Source organism: Dermacentor variabilis, chromosome 11 (assembly GCF_050947875.1).
Source record: "Dermacentor variabilis isolate Ectoservices chromosome 11, ASM5094787v1, whole genome shotgun sequence".
Lineage (NCBI taxonomy): Eukaryota > Metazoa > Arthropoda > Arachnida > Ixodida > Ixodidae > Dermacentor > Dermacentor variabilis.
The window spans coordinates 101,421,365-101,449,225 of NC_134578.1; the positions used below are offsets into that span (position 1 = coordinate 101,421,365).

The 27,861-nt window shown below is 46.8% G+C and overlaps 1 protein-coding gene across 1 annotated transcript in view; it reads right to left on the bottom strand.

The window, feature by feature from the left end:
* The window catches only part of LOC142564918 (uncharacterized), a 71,535-nt gene extending 44,842 nt beyond the window's left edge, over window positions 1–26,693 (bottom strand). Inside the window, exon 1 of the mRNA XM_075676123.1 lies at window positions 26,634–26,693. Within this exon, the coding sequence (XP_075532238.1) occupies window positions 26,634–26,658 (25 nt within the window). The 5' untranslated portion in view covers window positions 26,659–26,693. The remainder of the gene's footprint in view (window positions 1–26,633) is intronic.
* Window positions 26,694–27,861: the final 1,168 nt, after the last annotated feature.

Consider the following 27,861-nt stretch of genomic DNA (forward strand, 5'->3'; position numbering starts at 1 on the left):
GACTATAGGAATCGTGCTCTAAAAAGTATGACGCACACCCAGAAGTTGAGCAGTCGTTGTGACTTTATGTCATCCATGTCGCAAGCGTTTAAACTTCTTTATGGTCCGGCGTTTCAATTTCTTAGCGAAATATTAATTTTGACTCTGATCTTGCTGCTGCGCCTAAGCTTACGTGCTAGATTATAATATTCCCTTTGCTTACTTGCTTGTAGTTGGTGGTGTATTTTCCTTAAGACAGCGAAGGAAACGCATCGCTATGAATGACACAGCCAGGAATGTGTCCAATAATAGCTCACTATTAGTCGCCAAGAATAACATGCATTACATTTTAGGGAGTCTAACAATTATGTTTCGATTGATGAAAATTAGCACCGCTCACATACAGTCAGATAGAGCGTTGTGTGAAACCTACTCACGAAATTCGTGAAGCACTCACAATTTTGTTACAAACTACTATTGCCTATTTATACGAACTGTTATCGTGCAACGCTGTTATCGTGCAACGCTGTTATCGTGCAACTATAATAGGCAGTAAGATGGGGCAGCTGTTTGTTTCAGTTTTGGCTACCGATATACATCTACCTGGATATGTGGTGTGAACTACTTGCTTCTTACCATACTTATCAGACTGCTAATGGCAAATACGTACCTCGGCTAAAATATTCCGCTCCGCCAAGTCCCGTGGCAACTTACTCGAACCATTCTGCTCCTACCGGCATATTGTGTTCCTCTTATCAGTGCATTTCGTAATTTATTGTCGTGCAATAATGTTCTAGGCACTGTAGCACGAGCGTGGCTGGTTTCTACCGTCATCGGAGACGACGAACCACTCAGAAGAACGAAAGGCACGTTATGTTCCGATGCCCTGTCATTCATCTTTCGTGTCGAATCGGTGCTCTGGTTGTGAATTAGTGGTAGGCAGATAAACTGATATGAGATGCGGCTACAGTAAAAACTGCAGTGTGTTCTATACTCTTCGCAATGCGTGCTATGTACACGTTAGATCATAGTCATTTATATGTTCTGAAACTTTCTTTGCCGACGTTCCTGTTTGACCACATAGAAAAAAACGCGAGCAATACAGAAAAGTCCTTTCTACAAAAGATAAAGACGGAAACAAAAACTGTGAACTATGTTGGCTCAGTAATAAATATGGGCAACTCTAGCTGTGTAGAGGTTATGAATTATTGCGTTTTCGTGGAATGAATATTGAGTAGCCGTCACCATTAAACGGTGGGTACATATCTTCATTTTGTTATCAGCCCAGTGTGGGTAACTACAACAGTCGTGTTTTCGAAAAAGACAACGGAGCCAAACGACCCGCTGCAGAAGCCGTGGCAGTTGCTGAAGGACATCTGAAAAGCCATGCACACTGCGAGTCTCATCTTGTACCAAGACATTTAGCCTAAGGTAGAATCATAACCCATGGTGATGGTGAAAAAAAAATAGAGCGTGCATGTTACTTGCCTGCGTAGGTCAGGCATTAAGGCATGCTTCGGTTGCAGACTTACATACGCATGAATAGTAATTTCCTTCCTTGGAATGCGCATATGATCCGTGACGCGAAACAAAGACCACTTGACTGCCGGTATCGCCGAAGAAATGGGAAATAATAGCGAATATCCGTAGCGAAGCAATCGTTGTGATATTCGAGACTTGCTTGTACCATACCTAGTCAAGTGCCGCATAAGTACGAATGCAGATCGCCGCAGCGCAGGAGAATGGATGCCTAAAACAGGTGATTTCATACGCAGGTGTACACAGAAGTGGCAGCTTTATAATGTGTAAACTTGACCTGAGATATACCAGACGGTTGCCCAAAAGCCCGTGTGTGCTTCAGGGTGACCTATGTATGTTGCCTTGGCAGCTAATATGCCATCCATATAGTAAGAACGGCAGAGTATCGGATTGTTACCACGTGAAAGAACCGAATAAAGACAGCTTTCTTGCACATGAGGGTACACGTAGGTTAATGAAGTGAGTTGCTGGGCCTGTTGGTCTATTATGAACGAAACAATTGAAAGCTCAAACTTCGAAGGGAACAGAAAGAAAGACAAAAACACAGTACCGGCGCTAACTCGCAACTGACTTTCATTAGGAACAGCTCACCTACAAATATTGAACCAAGACAAGTGCACAGACCACACTGCGCATAAAAGCCACAATGGCGCCATCTCGGCGAGCATGTAGTGATTATAACAGTTTTTTTATAACAACGGCTAAACGTTATGTGCCACGAAGACATACACTTATTTCGTTCCCTCTACTACTAGAAAACCTGGTCCATTATGATGTGTGTACATCCTTAACAATCTTGAAACAGCCTCCGTCTAGCAGTTGTAGATATCGAAACAAATGCAAATCCTATAAAACAGTCATTAAACGTGATTCAGCCCAGTCATGGAGAAATGCAAATGGTCTAAGGAGGAAAAAAAACGCTACCAACGAGTCTAAGGAACTTACAACACGTTCAAAACTGTTTTTATTTGTTTCGAGTTGAGCAAAGAGCGTTTGGTATATTTTGTCACAATCGCAAGGTACAATCATTTTCAAGTTGTCTCTGACTTACAGCAGAAATAGTGACAAATTCAGAAAACTGCTGCCATAAATATAAACTGAATGAAGTCCATGAAATCAAAATCTCTTGAATAAGTAAGGCTCGCTGGAACATGCACCCAAATTTCTTTTCTGTAAAATACATGCGGCCGCACTGCACTAAAACATCAAATAAAGAATATACCTATTTTCTTCTGCTATAAGCTTTTCCGGGTGGACGTCTTCTGCAAGCGTTTTCACGTCTGCTTACTTAGGAGCAGCGGTGTGAGTTCCTCATCTAGAATGGTTGAGCTTCCTGACACTATAGCGATGCTAACGCATGCCTCTTCCTGCTGTGCAAACGAAATTCATGTCGCATCAGTTTCCGAGATTCCATTTTTTACCCGTCGGGAAAATAACCGCTGTAGGAAAGAACAGGGACCTATCAAACTTGCATTCCTCGGGCAGACTGCTACTCCCAGAAGTAATCTTTACTGTTGTCCAAATATATAGCTCTTCAAAGTAATGACATTGTAAAAAAGCCGCTTTCAGTGAAGCACTGTTGGGCGGTGCTGCAGTAGGACACTTGAAATGCACACTTTAAATAGTTAATACAGAGATAAATAAAACGAGACATATAAAGAAGAAAGGCAAATGAACAAGATATAAAAAACTGAAGGTCAGATTTCTGAAAGTTTAATGCAACAATAAGTAAGCAATTGTCAATTGATATTCCCGAGACTTGCTCTATCGCTTCCCATTACACATGCACACCCACCCAGTATGTGGGATGCCAAATTAATGGCTTGTAAAGATTTAAGAAATGAAGCAAGATCCATGTACTTAGAGCATTATAACGAGTAAAGCACGGCTATTTTTAGGAGGCTTTTCATGGCAATAATTATTCTTGGCGCTGGTCTCACAATGAAAGCATTTCGCTCGTCTAGATTGTGGTCAAAGTAAGGTCGTCCGACCTTTCGTTGGCGCATTATTTATACCGAACATGTCATAATTTTGTCATCTTCTTCATTGTGCTAACCGCGATGATTCGGTCGCTGTCCTACGTGCGCTTATATTCTTCGTGAATGTCAGACTGTCTCCACAGTAGGCCTCCGTGTTCGTCTTTCTCACCACCATACGGCAGGCGCCGTCGTACAATCGCTGTAACACCGCAGTCGTGCCTGAACAGCGAGAACGTGAGAAAAGGACGACACTGAGGCGAGAACAAGTGGTTACTCGCTACTAAAATTTTATGAGACGTACAAAATCTTTATACATGTGTACATGACAATGTCAACATATTCCGCGAATGCAACAATTCAGCAATGCCATATCGATCACAATTACCTTCAGCACTATTCTGCCTCCTTTCAAGAATTGCCGCTTTTGATAACATCGTCATGTTTTGCGTTTCAAGCGATAGTGTGCTTGAAGTATGTCCTTGACCTCGTCTCCTTTTAGATATTGTGTCGCCTCTGTCCTACTCAAGTACAGCTATGGATAACCGACTGCCCCAGTCAGCCACCTTGCTAAAATACCGCAGTTCTCATATATATTTTTTTTTTTTGCTGTAGATTTCTTGATAAATATATATTTGTCCCTGACGCCCTCTGCTGGATTTTTACTTTTCTGTACTATTAATAGGCTGCTTTAATCTCGGTTGCTTCTTCCGTAGTGGCTCTTTATGATGTGCGTTGGAGCGGTTTGTGCTCAGTTTCTTTGCTAATTTAGATTCAAGCATTATTTACGTACCCATGCCACGCTAGGGGGGGGGGGCGGCTGCTGCGGCTGCTGCGGCTGCGGTTGCTGCCTCGATGGGTTGGCCGGCTGATACGTTGGTGGATATGTATGGAATGTGTAGATGAGCACCAAACGCCAGTACCAGCAAATACGCTAATACAATCAATTTCTCCTGACATATAAGGCAGTGGGAGCAAGTACACTTCTGTTCTATATGAAAAAATAAATTCGTACATAAAAATTGAATGTATAACATCGGCTCATATGCCACACAGAAGTGCAGAATCATTAATTGCAGGTAGATACGTGTCTTACTTCTATGATCCCGCCCCCATCTCCTCATGCGCGTGTCATTATCATTCTTCCCACTCCAAGCTTCAGATATAGCCTCCCCTTCTTATCGTTGCGTAAAAGTTTCCAAACTATGCTTCTGGCTGATGTGGTTCTCTCATTTTGGCACAGCTTATGAGCGGTGAAGTGCGTAATAGAAATATAACTATTGAATGAAAATAATGTTATCAGTATTGTGGTGAACAATGATAAACATTTGAGGAGGTTCCACGCTGAATACGGTGGTATGAAACAAAAATTATGTATCGCCGTTATTTGTATTTTGTTTAATACGCTCCGCTTGAGTGAAGCCTGGCCTCATATGGTTCGAAATTTTGTTGTTGATCTGCATAAATGGTTTTGGCTTTACGTAGGAGACATGCCTCGTGACACGTAAGATAACATCTACTGGTATGCAGGCGATTGTGTTTTATGACACGAAAATTATGTAACATCGCACAGTCAACACTTAAACTCATGTGGCCATTTTATTACTCCTGTGAAGCTTGGCATATTAGGATCAGCTTCTTCCTTTTTACAACAGTACCCTTCACTAAATGCACATTCCCAATTATTTTTTACCTCAGTTATTCAACTAAACCTGAAGAGCGTCATCAATTCTAGTACTTATTTAGCATTTTGTAAAGGGCTTTTAGTTCTTCTTCAAACATGTTGATTTGTACCAAATTATGAAAATTACATATTTCGAATGAAGAATAAAACCATCTCGAAACATGTTAGTGACCGAATGCATAGTACGTTCTTTTTATAATGCAGTGCGCTTATATAAAGTCAGCTAGGTGACATTGTCAGCCTAATGTTGGCGAGCTGACATTGGCAAAGTTGAATCCATGAGAAGGCAATACGCATTGTTCTTCTGAGGCCCTTCCGTGTGTTCTCCCCCTCATCTGCCACAATTTCGCCAAATTTGCAGTAAGCACCAGTGTTGAGATATTGAAGTATTAAAATTATATTTCATCGTTAACCCTGCATCTCACTTTTCATAAAATGTTTATTTTTATTTGTCAGCTTCGTCATACTCACACAATAACTGCAACCCAAACCTGAATCCTTGCTTTTCTGATACGTAAGATAACCTAAATCATTGCTTCTTTCCTCAAACAAAGGCAACTTAGAATTGACATCTTTTGACTGCTAGTTGACACGTTTGTCGGTGCTATAAAACGTTATTACACTTTTTTACTGGTGTACATTTCGGCAGCCAACTTCAATCTTATTATTAGTGTCTCTGTAGTGCTTCCTGTTCTTTGCTTTTTTTCCGTTGCTCATATTTATGTGATTTTCCTCCAGTCTCCTTCTGTTTCTGTTGGCCATTTTGTTGTGTGTATATTTACAAAAGCTATCATTTTTTTTTCTTTCTTGTTGCTACAACCAGTGCGTTTTCAATTGTATTCTGTCGTTCTTCTGCCCCTGTTGGACCCCTTCCCCACTTTCCTTGCAGTATGAGCCAATAAAAACTTAAAATATATATAATTAATGATTTATAACACTCGTTGCGAGCAGGGTGCTTTCCTGTGGTCTGTGTTAGTGTGTGGGTTTGCGATTTTTGAGAGAGACACCCGAAGCTGCAGCACGTCCACTTATTTCCTGAGAGGGAGCCTCTTGTTCACGACTGAACACCGACGCTCCAGGCAACCCAACAGGTGGTCCATGTGAGGTTATCGGATCTTGTGTCAGAATAGTGTCTTACGACTGTACACCAGGTTCATTGGATTGCAGAGAAGACCATGATTCCAGCTGTTACGCCTAGACGACGGTTCGTCAGCGAGCGCTCTGGGAAAGCAGCAGGCAAAGAAAGAAGTTACTTTCAAGGTGTCTGCAACGCCGCTTCTGTGAAAAGGCCTCGAGCACATCTGAGGGAAACCCGTCAACTCCTGCCTCCCGATTGCCTCCTCAGTGCATCGTAGGTGCACTCGAACGTTTAACGTCGCATGTAGGGTCCCGCGAGACGGTGCGACATCGTTGACTGGATGCGGCGAATCATCCGACCATTCTGATTGGTCAACGCAGTCACCAAATTATCTTGTCAAGTGACCTAGGGAAGACGATTGTTTCAAAGCAGACATCTTCGATGCTCTGTCAAAATTCGTATCAATAAAATACTTACGTTAAGTCACATTCTATATGCGGGATGGCAGGCCGCTTGATGCCGTAACGCTGCCTCACCTATGACACCACATGGGAATGCATCCTAGTAGACAATAAAATCGAGTGGCATAGACCAGCCCGAAAATTGCAGTCCGCTCAAAAGTTCTTATGCTCATAGAAAAGTATTCGTACGCTTTGCTTTAACAGGATTGGATTGAAGTAGATTCAAGCGACTGAATATTCGCTCTGTCCTTGAGGTGCATTTTGTTTCACGGCATCACGCTTGCTCGAGCACTCCACGTAATTTCCCAATTAGTGGCGGCACGTGATTTTATTCGTCATTCATTCTTCTGATGGCATCTCAGTAAGGTAACGTCTTTTATCATGGACAGGACTGCCATCCGTCGTATGCGCGCTTTGCCCCGCATTGTAAATTGCCGGATGAGCAATAACGTGGCCACGCACTCTACGGTGCAGCGACCTATTTGCGTACTGACACAATCTGTAATATAATAAAATTCTGGCGCTAATAGCAAGCACGACCACTGGAAGTTGTCGGGCAGCAGTACGCTTTCATTATTATAAATTTTCAGGTGCGCCGTCGTTCCTTCGTCCCACATGAAAAAGCGTAGCTTGAAAATATCCTTCATAAGCATTCATTCGTCGCTATACAAGCGTGGCCAAGTTAAAATGAGAAAGGAATGGTGGCATAGCTCTAAACTACTCAACAACAAGCTTGACGGTTGTCACGAATGGGCCTTAGAGACGGTCTTGAGGAGTATAAAGAGTGAAGGAATGCCGTGCATAGAGAAACATCCCCTCAGACTACAAGCAAATTTCTTAGCACGGACGGAATATTGCTCGTTTCCACAGCAGCACACACCCAATATAATTATGCGGCAAAGATGCTCAATGCATTTTAACATGACCAGTCAGAGAGCACCAGGAAAACGAAACCTCCCGCCGTCCTCGGCTATGAGTAGCCACTTCTCTCCAGTCGGCTGCAAGAGGAAGTTGTGTCGCTTACTCGCCGCAGGAACCGCGGCACAGATCGTTGTATTTTTATGTGCAAGACTCCCTTTCTCCCTATTGGAAGATACCTTTACACCCTGCCCTATTCCTGGCACATGAATCGCTAGTGCCATTTACTAACTTTCTTTTAATTTTTAGAGACTACTGGTTATTTACATCAACTGTAATGCAAGGCAGCTTTAACTGTTTTAACTTCGCGCTGCGTTGTGGACTTGTGACTTGCGCAGCATGGCCTGAGTAGCATTTGCACCATTAAACTCCGACTAACCAACCAACCAATCTATTGGAAAACTTTCTCCTTACGTCGGCAGCTGTAACATCAGTTTAAGCTTCGTGTATCGACTTATGCATTTACTGTAGACGCAAATACGGATCTTGGCGCCTATGCTACCATAGCATACACACCTCTTGTCGACAAAAGCGCTCGTTTTTTCAGGGGTAGGCATGGTATGGTTGCTGATCATATACACGTATAGAGCTTTGTGAATAGTGTTTTGTGCTGAAAAGAAAATTTGTTCATCAGCTGACTTTGTGAAGTCCACGACAAGATTGCGCATGTCGCCGGTTTCGGTTGCATATTATACGGATATGCAGTACTCTAATTTCAGATCATTTTAGTCTAAAATATCGTAGATTTCAGACACACTGAACACAGCAAGCTTCTGATGTTCTTTCATGCTTTTTTTGCGTAGGATGAGATAACGTGACAAATAATACCATGAAATGTGCAGCCCTCCTACTGGGTGAGATAGCGGAGGTGACTGCTTGGGAGAAGAGCTTTGTAACTGCAACAATAGGCCAAATATTTCCTCTTTTATAAACGCCAAACACACTTTCTTAAAGGTATGGGGGACGTGCCACCCTAACTCTTACACTGCTGCCGAACCTTACTCCTGATCACTTCTGGTGCTACCACGTACACGTGACCACGTATGTACCACGTGGACACCCGATCTCTTCGGCAATAACAGGGGTCGACTCCAATAACCAGCATGGTTCGATCACCTTGAGTTGTGCGCAGGCGTCTGATAATGTTCTAAGGCATAGTTTTTGTACGTTCACCGTGTAGTTGTCGTCACAAACCCTCTCATTCATAGCACACAAGGCGGGAACGTCGCACCATTGGTTAACACTATCCAGAACCCTAGCCGAGCCTAGATAACCAGATGCTAATAAATATTTGGCAGAACAGTGGCGCAAAACAGTTTACCGCATTAGCGAAAAAGGAGTTGCTTGGCCAATTGCTCTAGGTCAAACTTTCTCGGGCTACGCCCACTTTGCTTGTCTGTCATCCGATGTCACAAAACGGCGAAAACCCACCGCGCCAAAGGGATGTGTGTGCATGTGTCAAACATAACTGAAATTTTCTCTGAATAGCCGCACAGTGCCCTTTTCCAAAAGGAATAGAGGATGGCTACCCGCCGATCGCTGTAGCAGTGGCTACTCGGAGCTGCCGGGGAGCATTGATTTATTTTTGTGTAAAAGAGATTTGTCGGGGCAGTATAACGTTATCGAGACCTTCCGGCACGTATACGACACTGCTCTGTCCACTCTACTATGTTCAGGTTCCATCTAAGCGGCAGTTTTTACCTTGCGTGGCACGCCGCTGTGATTTCTGACCAGTTATCACAAGGTAAGTGAAAAGAAACTGGCCAATTGCAGACGCCGGCACCACCCTCCTCATCCGATTACCCACTTTGACTGCGCTGTCTCGGCTCCATTGATTGATTTATTGATTGATTGATTGATTGATTGATTGATGGATTGGAAACGTTATTATTCCACCGAGCTGGGCTGCCCGCCTCTTAAACTACACGTAGGTAGGGGGGAGGAGGAAGCAGTCCCCACGCGTTGAGGACGGCGAGTCTTCACGACTGCAACGGCCAGGCGGATTTCTTGACGCTGGTCATCTTCAGCCTCGCTCTGGAGCAAGGTCTCCCAGGCTTCTCTACTGTCAATGTTTTCCTTCGCCCCTGGGGAGCCAACACACTCCCATATTATATGACCTAGCGTACCTTTTTGCTTACAAATTTTGCAGAGGGCGTCGTTATAGTCCCTCGTCTGTGTTAAATATATGCAATGTGGTGATGTATAATCTTTTCCCTGGATTCGCCGCCAAATGCGAGCGTCCTCCAGAGAGAGAGAGAGAGACCGATACGGAGGCGGAAAGAATCTTCTTTCGGCTTTGTAATGATCTACAATTTCCCTGTACGTGATGATGTTATTTTTGATCCCTAAAACAGCGTGCTCTAGACCTGTCCGGTGGTAGAGTGCTCGGGTGAGCTCGTAAGCGGCTTCGTTACCTGGCACTCCCTTATGGGTAAGAAACCAAACAAAAGTTATGTCCCTCCTAGGAGGGTTTTTGAGTAGAATTTGGAGGTCCTCTTCCTAGATTATCCCATTGCTAAAATTTCGTATAGCTAATTTGCTATCGTATAATATGACTCTCGCTTTTGTTCCCGCACATGCGAGCGCTACTGCAACCTCCTCGGTTGTACAGGCATCCATCGTGCACGTGGAGTACGCTATCTTAACGCACCCGTCGCCATTAACCACCACCGATACCGCAGCCTTGTCCCTGCCGCAAGCGGCGTCCACGTATGCTACTGTATGCGCCGGTGAGTTTTTTAAGTTTTTTTACTAGAGCCTTAGCCCTGTGAGCTCTGCTCTCTTTGTTGTAGATAAGATGCATACTTTTAGGTAGGGGTGGTGGGGAAATTCGGAAACGTTTACGCACCTCCAACGGAATGCCCTTCTTGCCAGTCGGGGCACGCCTGTCGCATTGGATTCCTACCCATTCCATGGTTTTTCTCCCTGTTGTAGACTGGCCTAATCTTTCCAACTGAGACACTCGTACTGCCTCAGAGAGTTGACCGGGCGTGTTGTGAACGCCCATTTTGAGGAGTAGGTCTGTCGAAGTCGAGTCTGGGAGCCCTAGGGCTCTCTTAATGCTCTTCCTAATGATCGCATCTATTACCAATTTTTTTTCTCGTGTAAACACAAGATACGATGTGGCATACGCTATTTGGCTGGTGATGAATGCTTGCATGAGTCTGAGGAGGCTGTTCTCTGTGTGGCCCCTGCCTTTGAGTGCAACTCTCCTAAAGATCCCCGTGACCTGCGCCGCATATCCTTCTAACTTCTTGATTGTCGTGAGGTTGTATCCATTTCTCTGGATATACATGCCCAGAATTGTAATTTGCTCCACCTTGGGAACCTCATTTCCGTTTACGAAAACATTGATGGGTCTGCTGCTCCAAGCGTGTTCCCTTTGATGTTTTGGCTCAATGATAAATAGCTCCGATTTCTGTGGCGAGCACGCCAAGCCCCTGCTGGCCGCATACTCTTCTACCCTGTTCGACGCTATCTGCATCTTAAGTTCGATGGCATCTTCACTCCCACTGTTAACCCAGATGTTGATATCATGCGCGTACATGCTACATTTTATCGATTTATGCTGATTGAGTTGCGCAGGGAGACCCCTCATCACTATGTTGAATAGGAAGGGTGATAGAACCGACCCTTGCGGGGTCCCTTGCTCGCAAGTGTGATGGCAGGGGATTATAAATTGAGAAATTTTATATTCGCCTCCCTCTGTGACAGAAAGTCTTTGACGTATACATCTACCCTGTGTCCCACACCTACCACTTCGAGGCCTACCGAGGTAGCCTTATGGCTAACGTTGCCAAATGCCTAGGTGAGGTCGAGGCCTAGGATGTCCTGGTGTCGGTTGAGTTGTATTGGTCTAGGATATCATGCTTAAGTCTGAGCATGACATCTTGTGTACTGAGCCCTGCCTGAATCTATCCAATTCATGCGGCCAGAGATCATTCTGCTCCATGTACCTGGCCAGTCTCGTTTGAACAACATGTTCCATCAATTTTCCTTCACACGAAATGAGGGAGATTGGTCGCATGTTGTTCAAGCCGGGTACTTTGCCAGGCTTGGAAATGAGGAATACGTCTGCCTATTTCCATGTTTTGGGATTTTTCCTTTCTCCGACACCTGGTTCATGGCTCTCCACTTGAGTGTGCTCTTCGCTTCTTCTCTACCAATTAGATAAAAAGGACTACTGAATGCGCGAAATGCTTTCTGCTTTGAATGCAAAGGAAGGTGGCACCCTATAAACGAGATGCGCGTTTGGTTGGGCTTTTCACTTTACACAGCGAATTACCACGCGATGCTGGTGTCGGTGGCTATGCAAATTTCACGTCAGGGGATTAGAATAAAAGAAATAGATTGGTTTCACGTTAAAGGACCGCTAGGTTGAACGGCGTCATGTGCGTTGTTTTCTGCGGCGCCGTGGTGTACGCGAATGTTAGGTACGAAAGGACGGCTCCCCCATATTGTGCGCGACGTCGACGTAGATTGCTAGCACGTGAGCGTGGGTCTTGTTCAGCCGCTCCGTAAGTCCATTCGTCTGCGATGTGTAGGCGGATGTCCTGCTATGGCGCGTCTGGCTGCACTGCATTATCGGTTGAATTAGTTACACTGTAAAAAAACGTTTCTCTGCTGTTGATTTCTTGTGGAGCACCGTGTCGCAGAAGGATGGTTTCAACAAAATCCGCCACTTCCGCCGCACAATCTTTGAGAAGGACTTTTGTTTCTGTATAACTGGTAAATTATGCAGTGCGACGACGGTTCATTTGTTTCCGGATGTTGGCGTCGGAAAGGACCCCTATTGGGGTCCTTCTCAATCTGCTAAATGGTCCCAATCCCAGTCTGCTAAACGTTCGCCAGGGAGGCTATATATGCTAGCGCTTGCCTTATCTGTGGTGTCTTGTGTTGCAGGTAGTCTCGTCAGGTATCCAAGTAGTGAGCGACATTGGCAGTGAGGTGCCGGCTGTATAGTTCTGCTGTATCCTCGAGAGAAATTATGCGCGAAACCCGAGGTGACCATTGGCAGCATTTTCATGCAGGGCATAAAAAAAACTTTAAGCGCATTGATAATGATATGACAAGAAGATAGTCGGCAACAACTGGCGAAGTTGTTTACCGGGGGTGCCATAACAGAAACACTTTCCAATAAATTTTAAGTTTCATCCCCTCAAATAAAAGTTAAGCAGCTGCCGATGCAAGCATCCGCCGGCGACCCGCACCGTTGTTTGAAGAGCCCAATCAAACACGCTCCACGTTGGTAGGATGTCAGTTTGCTTTCGAAGAGAATAGCATCGCCTATCCTCACTGCTTCTTACCTAATTGTCTGGCCCGAAGCGAGGAACACACAGAAGTGAAGATGGTTTCTGTGTGGCCTAGTTAGTGCAGTGAAGGTACATAACCGGATGAAGAGGGTGGGCGGCGTTTGCGATTGGCCTGTTTACCCTCGACTAGCTACGGTCGCTTTTCGAGAACCGCGGCGACCTGAAGGAAGGGTTGGATTTCCGCCTAACACGTGTCCTCAGCGAAGAAGATGGCGTTGGCAGAACGATGTCGTTATACTGCCATGCTATATATATATATATATATATATATATATATATATATATATATATATATATATATATATATATATATATATATATATATATATTGGGGCAGCAATTATATGGACACGCCAGGCACATTTCAGACACCACCGTCGCCGTGATATTTCCTATAAAGTCAAAACACGGCAACGTCGTCGCTACGCCACGTACGTTGTATGCACGAGACGACGCACGGGTTACCAGACGATAGCACCTAAATCTCGCGCACCCAATGGAAGAAAGCGGGGAGGAAGCGCGTCATATTCCCTCGCGCTCGAGGCACCTGGGAGAGGGAAGGGATTGTGGGGAGCATTTTACTGCTGCGGCTGCTGGGCGATCTGAGATGTGGAGAAAGTGGGCCGTGTGCTAGTAGCTTCGTATTTGCTCTGTTTTTGACGCTCAATTCGCGTTTAAGCCAGATACAGTACGAAGGTGAATTCGCTCGCTGCTGCAGTCGTACTTTGCCACTCCGGCCTTTTCACAGCGAGTTTCCACGGTCATCGAGGTGTGTTCACGTTTCCCGGTGGGCACATAATGCCGTGCTTGATAATTTTGTTAGCAAGCTGTTGCTTACAAGTTTACATGGCTGACAAAACTACTATAGTTACTTTGTAATTCGGTTTACTAATTTACCATCACAATCGATGCTTGGCCTCTCGGACGAGGGTGTGACTTTTTTCTTGTTTTATGCATGAATAAATTCATCCTGCCTGGCAGCTCCGAGTGACCAGTGCTAAAGTTGTTGCCGATAAGCGTTCTTCCGGAAACGGCAATCTTCGTCTACTACGAATAATTTGAGTCCTTTAGCTATAATAATGCATCTGTAATGTGTAGCCGCCATTTGGACATGGTGAATTTTTATAGTTTTGTGACGTTGCGTGACAGACAGGCGAAGTCGACGCTGCCTGAAAACTTTTGACCAACAGCGGAGGCCTACTGGGAATTAGTCGTGGAACCTCAATTTTTATTGTCCTTTTCGTTTAATCGTGCAGGTTCAAAGTATGGACAACACGAACGTGTGCTGCATCTTAGTTGCCGGGAATACTGCCAACGAAAGTTAATCATCTGCCAATGATGTCATACACTGGGAACGCAAACGCGGTGCGATAGCGCCATCTGAAACAAGACTCTAGCGCTACGGTGGCGCCGACTGAAAACACAGATTCACCTAATGACCGCCAATGTACATGGGCGTTGGACACTTTCTCTCGCATTACCAGATCGCCGCTAGGCTGCGGTTACTGTGCCAAAAGCCACGCATCCCGTTGTCCGCGTCTCTTATCATCGCGATGGTAGTTTTCGTTCTAATCATTACTGTGCCATCACCTTTCTTTTTTGTTTTCAAGTAAAACAGAAGCAGATAGTAACAAAAATAACGCAGTATAGAGGGTGCTTCATCGCACAAAACGATGAAACCGGACGTGCGTGCCTATCAATGCTGATAACTTCACACACTATACCTTCAGTTGTGCTTCGGCCATGCCCTCCGCTATTCGCATTTCTTTTCAGCGCGATAGTACACGACCACATTATTTACGCTAGTTACGGCCCTTGGCTGTTGCTTCCGAGTTCTTCCTAATGTTTGTTCACCATATCACTCCAGCTGTAACTTCTAGTAAGCTGAAGTTTTATTTGTCATTCACACTATCGACGTTCAAAAAGCAGACACAGAGCAACATACATTTGGCTGTTATGTCTTCGCACATAGACAGGGTAGCCTGTCCTCTCTGAACGCGATCGGTCCGTGACTTCAGCGCCACGAGTTTGGCATCGCCTCGAGAGGTGGCGCCACGCTGCGTAGCACCTCCTTCAGGACATTTTATTATTGCAGCTGGGCAGTGTGCTCTGCCATGCCGCTGTTAGCCGATTTGTTGTTCTAGCTGGGCAGCGTCCATATAGACACGTGCACAGTATGATGTGTTGCAGCGTGGTGTTCCATTGCGAACATGCACTATACCCATCTTATGTTGGTGGCTAGTATCACCTCCAAATAATCTGCTTTGCCGGTTGCCATTTCATGCTTACATCTACTCTCGATTACGGGAGGGTCGGTAATTTTTTAAACCATGTTCGTGGGATGACTAGGCTGTGCGCCTCTTATTTGCTCATGCAACGAATAGCACCATTTATTTACCTTTCTCACTGCTTGCGTTAACCGCAGGAGGAGCATCAGATGCTTTCCTTTGTTGCAGTGAGATAACAAGAACGTATTTCCTTCACGTCTGTACGCGATCTGGACGATCTTCGCGATCTGTACGTACGTTGTGAGCGAGCTGGCAAACAAATAATTTCACTGCTGCTGCCACATGTAAGGGCCCTTCCAAATTAAATTTATATGAGTGTGTGAATAAGCTCACTGTTATATACATGTCCCTTGCTTTCGTTGTTCATAGATCACGTGCGTAGCTTTGCAACTCTGATCTACATTGCAAAAACAACAAGATGGCAAGTAACAACACTGTGTCAGCCTTAATTCCTGTCTGTGCTGTTTTTAGAACGTCAGCTAACTCCGCATGCTGGTGCTGTATGCTAATAGAAAATTGTTTTTTTTCTTGTTGCAAGAGGAGCGTTTGCTTTTATTTGTGGCAGTGACGTTGTGTATTGTTGTAGGCCCTAATCGCTGCCTGTGTGCACATTTGTCTAATTTTTTTGCACAATGCGGCTGCTGTTTTTAGAGCCATTGCTTACTTCTGGTGCCTGAATATATTTTTGTTGTCTTTATCAAGATATTCCCTGTGTCTCCCTCGTTAAAAACCTATGCCCATAGGTACTGGTTGCTGTTCGGTTGCTCCCTCTAAACGTGGTATGTATGTCCATATGCTAACGAAATGTTGCTACTTCTAATACAGGTACTGCTCCTCTATCTAAAGGTATACTTATTAATAGTGCCTTAATTCATGTATGACATCATATAATTATTGTTTTATAATGGTGGCAAAGGTTGACCACAGATTCAATGAATGAAGATGCTTAAACATATTGTCACTGAATGGTATGTGCCCGTAGCGCGACAACGAAAGAAGACGATTTCGACTGTTTTCCGATATTTTGGTTCAGAGCCCTCGCTTTACACTATTGCGAGAAGTTCGGCATGGAATGCCGAACTTCTCGCAATAGTTCTTGCCTTGCGGAAATAACCCCTTCATGCTACAATAATTATTATCGTCACACATTGTCTATCTGCATGCAGCGCAATTACTGCGGCTACAATGTCGACAACCTTGAACACGTTTCATTCATAAGCTCCGCCTCACTTAAGTTTAGTTCATATGGTATGGGTCACAGGCCATGGAGACATTCATATTGTTGCAGGAAGAAAGCAGGCCCACGAGTGTAAGATAACGTATATTTACTACTGGCGTATATGGTGTTCAGGCAACTGCCAGACTTCGTCTTCGTCTAGTTCAATCCAACTTCTTCGTTCCCTTCACCGTAACATCACCCTCCCGGTGGAGTAGCTCCGTCCCGGTGCAAATTATAGAGCCTCACTTAATGGGGGGACATAGGGCTTAAGCCTGGCGACGTGAACAACACCGCTGGTGACGTTGCGATGCACTGAAGGCTGACCGACTGGGGCGATCTCGTATGTCACGTCGGACAGTTGGCGTAGGATCTGGTACGGACCAGAATACCAGGAAAGTAGTTTTTCCGACAAGCCTACGCGACGTGAAAGCGTCCAGAGAAGGACAAGGGAACCAGGTGAAAAATGGTAATCTCGGTGCCGAAGGTCGTAGCGTCGCTTTTGAGAAGCTTGCGAGACTGTGAGGCGATGACGGGCGACATCTCGGGCCTGGGCGGCTAAGTCAATAGCATCGCGAGCGTAACCAGTGCTGGGTGATTGTACTGCGGAAGGTAGCAACGTGTCAAAGGGCAAGGTGGGGTCGCGGACATACGAAAGGTAAAATGGCGAAAATCAGGCAGTGTCGTGACGGGACGAGTTGTATGCGAAAGTGATGTATGGTAAAGCGACGTGCCAGTCACGGTGATCGTCGGAAACGTACATGGCCAGCATTTTAGTTAGCGTGCGGTTAAGTCGCTCGGTGAGGCCGTTCGTTTGAGGGTGGTACGCGGTAGCAATCTGGTGTTCTGTTGCGCAGGAGTGGAGCAGGTCATCGACGACCTTAGATAAAAAGTAGCGGCCGCGATCCGTCAGCAACTGGCGAGGGTCGCCGTAATGCAGGATGACGTCGTATAGTAAGAAGCCTGCGACATCTGTAGCGCAGCTGGTTGGTAGCGCTCGCGCGATGGCATATCTCGTGGCATAATCGGTTGCTACAGCAATCCATTTGTTGCCTTTGATAGAAATCAGAAAGGGGCCCAGGAGGTCTAGGCCCACACGAAAGGAAGGCTCTGTGGGGATATCCATTGGTTGTAGCAAACCAGCGGGAAGCGTAGCAGGCGTCTTCCGGCGCTGACACAGGTCGCAAGAAGTGACATAACGGCGCACAGAGCGATAAATGCCGGGCCAGAAGAAGCTGCGCCGCAGGCGGTCGTATGTACGAGTGATGCCCAGATGTCCAGCAGTAGGAGCGTCGTGAAGTTGCTGGAGCACGGCTAGTCGAAGGTGCTTGGGAACGACATGGAGGAGCTCCGGGCCGTCAGGACGAACGCTACGACGGTATAATGTTCCATCGCGCAAGGTGAACATGCGGAGGGACGGATCAATGGGCGAGGAGCTTAGGCGTTTCATAAGTGTTCGAATAACAGGATCTTTGCGCTGCTCGTCGCCGGTATGGAGGAAGTCGGAGATGGATAGAACACTGATGTCCGAGTCTGCATCGGTATCGTCCGGTTGATCCACGGGATTGCGGGACAGGCAGTCAGCGTCTTTATGCAGGCGCCCTGACTTATACATAATAGAAAATGTATATTCCTGTACACGCAATGCCCAACGTGCCAGTCGTCCAGTTGGGTCCTTCAAAGAGGAGAGCCAGCAGAGGGTGTGACGATCGGTTACGACGCAGGAGCTCCGACCGAAAAGGTATGGCCGGAATTTCGCGACCGACCATACGAGCGCAAGACATTCCCTCTCGGTAATGGAGTAATTTCGCTCGGGCGTGGAAAGAAGGCGGCTAGCGTAAGCGATGACACGGTCGTGGCCCTGTTGACGCTGAGCGAGGACAGCGCCGATGCCATGACCACTCGCGCCAGTTTGTACTTCAGTGGGCGCAGAAGGGTCAAAATGTGACAGAATTGGGGAAGTTGTAAGCCGCTCAATCAGGGTAGAAAAGGCTTTCTCCTGCAGAGGTCCCCAAGAGAAAGAGACGTCTTTTTTAAGAAGGTCAGTGAGAGGGTGAGCGATGGCGGCAAAATTTTTCACAAGTCGCCGGAAATAAGAGCATAAGCCCAGAAAACTACGGATATCGTTTGTTGAACAAGGTACAGGAAATTTTCGCACGGCGTAAACTTTCTGTGGATCAGGTTGGATTCCGGCGGCGTTTACAAGATGGCCGAGCATGTTAATTTCACGGCAACGGAAATGGCACTTGGAGGAGTTTAGCTGAAGGCCAGCCCTGCGAAACACGGAGAGTATAACGGAGATAACGGGCAAGCTTTCCCGACAGTCAGAACGGACTGGAGCCGGAGCCATGGCCTCGAGCTCACGGCGAACGATGTGCGTGATTTCTTCCGGTCCTGTGGGAAAACGCCAGGTGGCACCGAGCAGTGCGGACGCGCTCTCAACGGCTCCTTTGACGATTGTATCCTGTTGCGGCCAAACTCAACGGACAACTCCCGAAATTGGACCAGATATACCGGAAGGCGTAAGCATGTTGCCAATACCAAGTTTTTGCTGATGCGAGTTCCGGTTCTTCCGAAATCGAAGATCGTCGCCTGCACGTCGACTCGCCACGCTAACCCTAACAACTGGTGCGGAGAACGCGGCTCCAGGAGCCCGTACGCGGTGTAACCGCTACGTGGCGAGCAGCTCTCCACCCGATATGGACGCGGACCAACCAAAGACCCCAATGCACACGGACCAGGACTCCGAACGTCACATGGAGGCAGTCACGAGTGTTGATGACGACTTTCTCTCACCTGACGAGGTGAATTACGAGGATTCCACCACCGACGCCGAGAACGCTGACGACATCAGCAAGCAAGGTCAGTGGCAAATTGCATTGTCACTACGATCGCGCAAGAAAATCAGAAAGGAAGCGCGGACCGCCGAGTCGAATGGCGGGGTCAACCACCCCAACCACGAAGCAGGGGCGGAGCAACGCGCCGGAGACGCTCGGCTGGTCGCGCTTGCACAAGGACAACGGGGGCGCCCTAGTTTCGGAGGAGCAAGCGACGGGGCCCGTGACGCAATACTACCTGCAGGAGAGAGAGCTATGAGGCGACGCATGGCGGAAAGGGGCCACCCACGCCGAAAAGCACCCCCTCTACCCAAGAATGACATGAAAATCATTATTAGACCGAAGCCAGGATTAGCGATTCGGGAACTGCGGACGCATGAGGTATCCAGAGCCATAGTCCAGGCGTGTGGCGGACCTGCAAACATCACAGGAGACGATTTCTTGCTGCGGATACGGCCGGGCTCTAACATCGTCATAGCAAGCGCACCCGAAGAACGAACAGCGGAACGGATCCTGAGGATTAAGGAGCTGGAGCTGCGAGGCAACCGACATTCTGTGAACACATACATCTCCACTCCCGACAACCTCCTTAAGGGAGTCATACATGGACTGGAGCCTGGAACTACAGAAGACGAACTCATACACAACCTAAGAGTGCGGACGCAAGGGGTACGAATACTCTACGCCCGTATGCTTGGCAAATCGAGGACGGCAGTGCTGACGTTCGATGGTCCCATCGTGCCGCGCTACGTATATTACTACGGTGGCGAGACGCCATGTATACCCTAGCAACCCACTCGACAATACTGCAAGATATGCCAAAATCAAGGACATAGGACTGATGTCTGTCCAACACCAACTGTCAAGGCTTGTGCGAAATGTGGCCTCCGCGACCCACCAGCGGACCATGAGTGTGAGCCCAAGTGTGCCCTGTGCGGGGGAGCTCACCCTACAGCGGCACAAGAGTGCACCAAAAAACTGAAGCGCGTCCCGCAAAGGGGAAGACAGCGCATGAGACAACGTAACCACGTGACAGGGACCCCCAAGAAGAGGTGGCTCAGTTCGGATCGAGAGAACTCTGACTCGCGGGAGAGATCCCGCTCGCGTACCAGGTCGACCTCCCGAGGCCGATCCCACTCTCGGGGCAGAAAACAAGAGGAGAAGCAAAGCACCAACCATCAGAACAAGAAACAATGTCCGAAGAATGAAGGCGACAAAAACAAGGTGAGCTGGTCAGCAATAGCCTCCCAACCCACACCTCAAACAACTGCGCAGATAACGCGCCTAGAACGAGAGCTAGAACTCATGAGAGTTCGCTTAGGCGACCTAGAGCGTGAGAATGCGATACTAAAGCAAATGCAGTCGCAGCAACAGAACACACAGGCTAAACCGGACCAGTCAGAGCAAGCTCCGGTGCAAGCTGTACCAGCCCCCCAAAAGCGCCCTAGATTACAGTCGGTCGAAACACTCCAGACACGAATCCAAGAGACTTTCCAACAACTGTTACCATCATTCGCAGAACAGATAACCCAACAGGTGTCAGCCCAAATAACACAACTAACGCAACAAATGTCTGAGTTTGAAGTGAAGTCCGACAAAAAACTCCAGGCTCTGCAAATTGAAATCATGAAAACGGTGCGTAAGCAAATTACCGGAGCTAACATTAGAGAGAGAGCCGAGAAGCCATACGCCAGACCAGGGCTAGTAGCCATTGCACAGGAAAGCAACCATGCCTAAACATCAACCAACTATTACGGAAAATTGCGAAATCTGGCAGTGGAACTGTCGTGGATACCGACGGAAAAGGGGACTTTTGACACAGCTGGTAAGCTCACAGAGTGAGCCACCAGCTGTCATAGCCCTTCAGGAAGTCGGATCCCCTCCAAACCTTCAGGGATACGAGGTATACACACACCCGGATTCGGAGAAAGCAATAGCTACTTTGGTAGCGAAATCGATCACCGCAATCAAACATGATCCTTTTACTGACACGGATATTAAGCATTTATTAATAGAAATCATATATAAAGGCCTGAACAAAAAGAGTGCCTTTATACCAAACATTTACAGTCCACCAAGCAAGAGAAATACAAAGTTTGACAGCCTCCTCCAGGAAACTGCCCGCCTGGTAAAGGGAAGACCACTCGTAATAGTAGGTGATTTCAACGCCAAAGATCCTAGTTGGGGATACCCAAAACAGGACGCTAAGGGCAGAAACATTCTAGAACAAACGGAACAACTCGACATGACAATTATAACGGATCCTGCAGTGCCCACTAGACAGGGCAACAGTGTGAGCATGGACACCAGCCCTGACCTCACGATAGTGCAGAATTGTGAAGATGCGCAATGGATAAACACCCTAAACGATTTAGGCAGCGACCATTACATCATCAGCACCACAATTCGGACTGAGAAAATCAAACGACGCATAGGAATAGCCAAAATTACCGACTGGGTGAAATACCGCCGGATGCAAAGCCAACAAAGCACCACAATCGATGATTTAAGTAAATGGTGTGAAAATTTAAGAACACAAAAGGATAAAGTCACAAAAAAACTAGCCCGCACATGTGATATACCTGAGATAGACCCTCACTTACTGCATCTCTGGGAGGCACGCAGAGGAATAACAAAAAGAATGAAGCGACAGTCACAGAACCGGAAACTAAAAGTACGCATAGCATAAATCACCCGCAAAGCGGAGGAGTACGCAACGCAACTAGCTACGTCCAATTGGGAACGCTTCTGTGACTCCCTTAATGGCACACTGAGTACCGCAAAAACTTGGCGCATACTAAGAGCAATAATGGAACCAACCAAAACCAAGAACGAGGGCTGTAAAGCGGTGGAACGGCTAATCCATACGTACCCAGGGACGGAACAAGAACTCAAAGAAGAATTATATAACAAGTGCTTCGGAACAGACCCATCTCCCGCACCCTGTGAGAGGAAATACGGGGGAGCGCCTCACCCTGAACTCGATGAACCCATCTCCATCGAAGAGGTTAGAGCTGCCATAGCGAAAATGACCCGAAACACAGCGGCAGGCAAAGACCGGATAACTAACTCCATGATTAGAAACCTAAGCGATGAGGCTTTACAGGCATATGCTACCTTTATTAATGAACATTGGCAACAGGGTACTATTCCAAGGGAGTGGAAGCACGCTCAAATAGTTTTAATTCCCAAGCCTGGCAAGAAATTAGCAATTAGTAACCTTCGACCAATCTCCCTAACTTCCTGTCTGGGGAAACTATTTGAAAGAATTGTGAATTCTAGATTACAAAACTACTTAGAGGACAATGAAATCATTCCAGACACTATGTTTGGATTCAGACCCAAGCTCTCAACTCAAGACATCCTCCTACAGTTGAAGGAAGAAGTCCTAACAAATATACCAAGATCAAGCGAACACGTTGTCATGGCCATCGACATAAAGGGCGCTTTTGATAACGTAAGCCATCAAGGAATACTCGATGGCCTGGCTGAAACAAACTGCGGAGAGCGGATATACAACTATGTTCGCAGCTTTTTAAACCAACGAACCGCTGAGATTAAATTTGGCGCAGTAGAAATGAAGACCTTCAAGGCACCCAACAAGGGCACTCCCGAGGGCACAGTGATCTCGCCAACGCTATTTAACGTGGCGATGATAGGCCTTGCAAGGAAACTACAAGCCATCCCGGGTATCCAGCACGCCCTATATGCGGATGATATTACAGTCTGGTGTGTCACCGGGTCGCTACGTGAAAAAGAAGAACGATTACAAGCAGCTGCCTGTGAAATCGAGACATACGTGCGAGCCAGAGGGCTGCAATGCGCGTCAGCGAAATCTGAGATTATACGAGTCTGGAGAGGGAAAGGGAATCGTAACGTCCCGACGTACCCTGCCCTTAAACTGGAAATCAGACTTGGCAATGATGCAATACCTGAGAAGACCACAATCCGGGTACTGGGCATGTGGCTACAATCAAATCAACACTGCCAACACGGGCTTAACCTCATGAAGACGGCAACACAACAAGTCTCAAGAATGATAAAGCGGTAGCCACTAAAAGGATGGGGATGAAGGAATCAGACACCCTTCACCTAATCAGAAGTCTGGTGGTTAGCCGCTTCATTTACAGCTTGCCGTATTACGAGCTAACGAAAACAGAGGGGGATGCGATCAATTCGTGCTTACGGAAAGCATACAAGATCGCCCTACAAATTCCGCAATGCGCCTCAACCGAAAAACTCATGTCTCTTGGAATTCATAATACATTCGAAGAACTGGCAGAAGCTCAACTGATAACTCAAAGAAACAGACTCGCACAAACGACCACGGGTAGGAAACTCCTTGGTAGACTCGGGTATCACGAGTTCCTAGAAAAACACAACCAAGCTAAACCCATCCCCACAATAATCAGAAACAGCATCAAAGTGGCGCCAATACCCAGAAATATGGACCCAACTCTACATGCAGGCAGAAAAGAAGGCAGAGCTGCATACATTGAGAAAACGCACGGCGACAAACCAAACTCCCGCTTCGTGGACGCGGCAAGATACCCAGGCAGGCAGAAAAGAACGGTAGCTGCTGTCACTGACTATTTGGGCAGAGAAATCATTAGCGCCTCCACTCGCAACACCACTATCGTGGAAGCAGAAGAAATCGCAATAGCCCTTGCTATCAAAGCGACGGAACCAAACCAACAACAAATAACCATCCTATTAGACTCTCAAGCGGCATGCAGAAGCTACCTCAGGGGACGAGTATGCACCGCAGCCTATAGGATTCTACGAGATATAAAACCCCGAGCCAGATTTCACCTTATATGGGTACCCAGTCATGAGGGAATCAAGGGAAACGAAGAGGCTGACAGAGTAGCTCGTGCGCATGCTACACACCACGGGTGCTCACAGGATACCTCTGAAGACCTTATCCCGATTGACCAGAATGACTCTGCAATTTTAAACTACCACAGAGGAAATAGAATGAAACTACCACCCCCAGATAAAAACCTCAGTAAGGAAGAGCAGGTTATATGGAGAAAGCTGCAAACGTATACATATAACAACCTGCACATTCTCCATAAAATTCACCCTGAAAGATATGCGGACACATGCCCATGGTGCGGAGCCACGCCAACCTTAGACCACATCTCATGGGCATGCACGGCATATACACAAAAGACAAACACAGAAATTACGGATCATACAAAATGGGAGGCGGCGCTGTCCAGCTCACAGGGAGAGGTCCAAAGGGCCATCATCCGACAAGCGAAACGGCGTGCGGAAGCCAGTGGGGCCCTTGTCTAGGGGCTCCAACCATTGAGCGTTTTATTCTTCAATAAAGTTGTTCTATCTATCTTCCGGTCCTGTGGGCTGAACGAAGCGCGGCGGGTCTTCGCATGAAGATGTCGTGGCGGTATTGGGCAATCGGTCCAAAGTCTGAGCGACGCGGCGGCCCTTCGCTTGTTCGAAGCGCCGGCACTCCTTTATAATTGCATCCACAGCGGCACAATCCTTGCACATCAGGAGATTGAAGGCATCGTCTGCAATACCTTTCAATGTGTGACCGATCTTGTCTGCCTCGGTCATGTTCTTATCAGCCTTGCGACAGAGGGCCAGCACATCCTGTATGTAGACAACATAGGATTCTGTGGACGTTTGAGCGCGACACGCAAGTTCTTTTTTTGCCGCCAGCTGACGACCGACAGGTCTGCCAAACAGGTCTCGCATTTTTTCTTTGCAGACATCCCAGCTCGTTAGGTTAGCTTCGTGTGTGTCGTACCATTGCCTCGCAGTTACTCTTAGGTAAAATATGACGTTTGCTAGCATCATTGTTGGAGCTCACCTGTTGTTGTCGCACACTCGTTCGTACATCGTAAGCCAGTCCTCGACGTCGGCGTTGTCCGTGCCACAAAATGTCCCTGGGTCCCGCGGATGAGTGAGGATCACCGTTGGCACGGGCTGCTGAGGCGCTGTCGCTTGTATTGGTTGATTTATCATTGTGGCGGCAGGTAGATGACGTCCGCTGCGAAGTTCCGTGTTTGTACCCCGCACCTCCACCAAAATGTTTCAGGAAGAAAGCAGGCCCACGAGTGTAAAATAACGTATATTTACTACTGGCGTATATGGTGTTCAGGCAACTGCCAGACATCGTCTTCGTCTAGTTCAATCTAACTTCTTCGTTCCCTTCACCGTAACATCATTAATGAAAAAGCCCATTCCTTAGCACGAGCTCCTTTAGCAGGCCCTATGCTATCTGTGCCGCCAGCAACAGCGCACATCACTGCAGCCAGATATAGGCAATTTTCTTTGATCGAAGACAAAAAGCCCTGTCATTAGCAAAATGTACAGATTTTTTGCACCTAAATTATTCCTGGAACCGGGAATGGTTTCCTAACCAGAAATTTGAAGTTCATTTACTAGGCTGCGTTGCCGTACTCCAGCACGTAATTTTTACTTGCACAGATGTGGTCTGGCGGTATCCCCTCTATGCTACTTCTGCAATGAACCGGAATCTATAGATTATTTTATATTATCCAGTCGGCGGTTCTCTGCTCATCGAACACTATGTGTAGAAATGCCACTTCAAAATTTAGGATTGCCTTTAAGCAGCACTGTTATTCTCTCCCTTGGAGCAACAGTATTGGCCTACAGCCACAGGAACGTTTGGCTTGCCAATTATAATTTTCTATGTGCAACAAAAAGAATGCCTTATTAATAGTTCTTAGTGTCCACAACTGATTTATTTCTACTTCAGTTTAGAAAGCTAAAAAGTAAACGCACAAATTCACAGTTTAAATCTTACCAGTAATATTATTCAAAATTTACCGTACTTCTTTCTTATTCTCTTTCTTTTTTAGTATTCCTATCAACGCAAGGCTTACTATAATATTGATCACTACTTTTACTGATGTATTCACAGTTTATTTTTCCTCTTGTATTATATATTTATTTTAATTTTTTGTGTTAGTTATTTATTAGGCAATTTCTTTCATTCATTCAATCATATTACCACCCGATTCATGGTCTATCCCCCATAGTGAATTCGTGCTACTGAGTGAGGCTTCATTATCATCATCATCATCATCATCATCCCTTGCTGCTTCGTTTATATTAACACCGGCGCAGATCTCCTACACCGTCACGTTTGGTAGGAGGTGTGGTGCTCGGTCGCTACGATGCTGCGCTCGATCTTTCTAGTGGTCGCCCCATCGGTTCTCTGATGACATCTTCAAACGACGACGCCCCGTTCGCATCCACCCCTGGCTTCATCTCATCTGGTGCTAACGCACCCTATTGATCCAGGAATTTTCACCTGCACAAATGACACGGATGTGGAAGAATGGCTCACCTGGTATGAATGCGTCAGCGACCATAACACATAGCCCATCCTTGCTAACGTAACCTTTTACCTGGCAATTGTACATTGTGTCATACCACACGCGAGCCGTGCAAAGCACGGCTCGCGTGTGGTATGGCACACGAAGAAGACCTGACCTGAAGCTGGGAAGTCTGCAAACAAAAAATGCATGACGTATTTGCACAACCTGCAGGACGTCAGCTATCAGCCAGAGAAGTGCTTGCGACACGGGATCGCTCGTCCATATAACCATATATTTTTTTTCTAGAGGACGTGCCGGCTCTTTCCAAAAAAAAGCTGAAAAACATGTCGCATTGAGATAAAGTTGGTCATGTGCTTAAGGGAATTGCATACGACGCATCCAAGTTGCATTTCTGCGAGGATTGTTTGACCGTTGATGCCGTCCCTGCGCGTGCCGGCGTTTCGAAGAAGCTAACAGCCGAAGCATTTCTCAGAGGATTAATTGCCTGCCAAACATCACGGCTACTTCCTCCTGCTTCGCCGATCCAGCGTTTGATCAGCCGTGAAGTACACCTACTTTGTCAAAGATCTTCTATCGGGAACTGGAGGCCATAACTCCAGCCATCGATTATTCTCGACCACTCGACTACGACGTGACAAACCGTACGACTCATTCAGCCTATCGTTCGACAAGAGATTGGCGACATGGGTCTCCCGAGTCAAGCAAGCAGCCGACCGCTCCCAAATGCGCCAGTGGTCGCTTCAGCTGCACCGAGTCTGTGGTACCCATCGGTGCGTTTTCTAAAGCCAGCTGAGTGGGGAACGTCAAGCGTCCGGTCCATATGTTTTATGTTATGGCGCATCGGTCACATCTCTTGGTACTGCCGCAGCCACTGGTACTCACCCCAGGTCCCTTTTGATAACAGCTCGGCAGATAACCCACGCGGCCAATTTCATGCTCTCTCCCATGCTCCAAACCGTGATGTCCCCGCTCCATCGCATATCCCAGCACGACAGCCCCGCTCACCGCCGCGTCAACGTTCCTTGTCTTCGTCGTACGCTCGTTGCAACTCGAAAAACTAAATAATGCAGTGCGCGGAGGTAACGCTTCATTGACGACCCAGGCCACAAATCCTCTCTTGATCTGTTTAGCTGCTTGACGCAACCGTATCGAAATTCTCATTGATGGTTTGTCCATAGCCCTACTGAGTTCTGCCCTCCGCCGACGTCTTACCAAAGTGCCGCCTCTTCTGCCGTT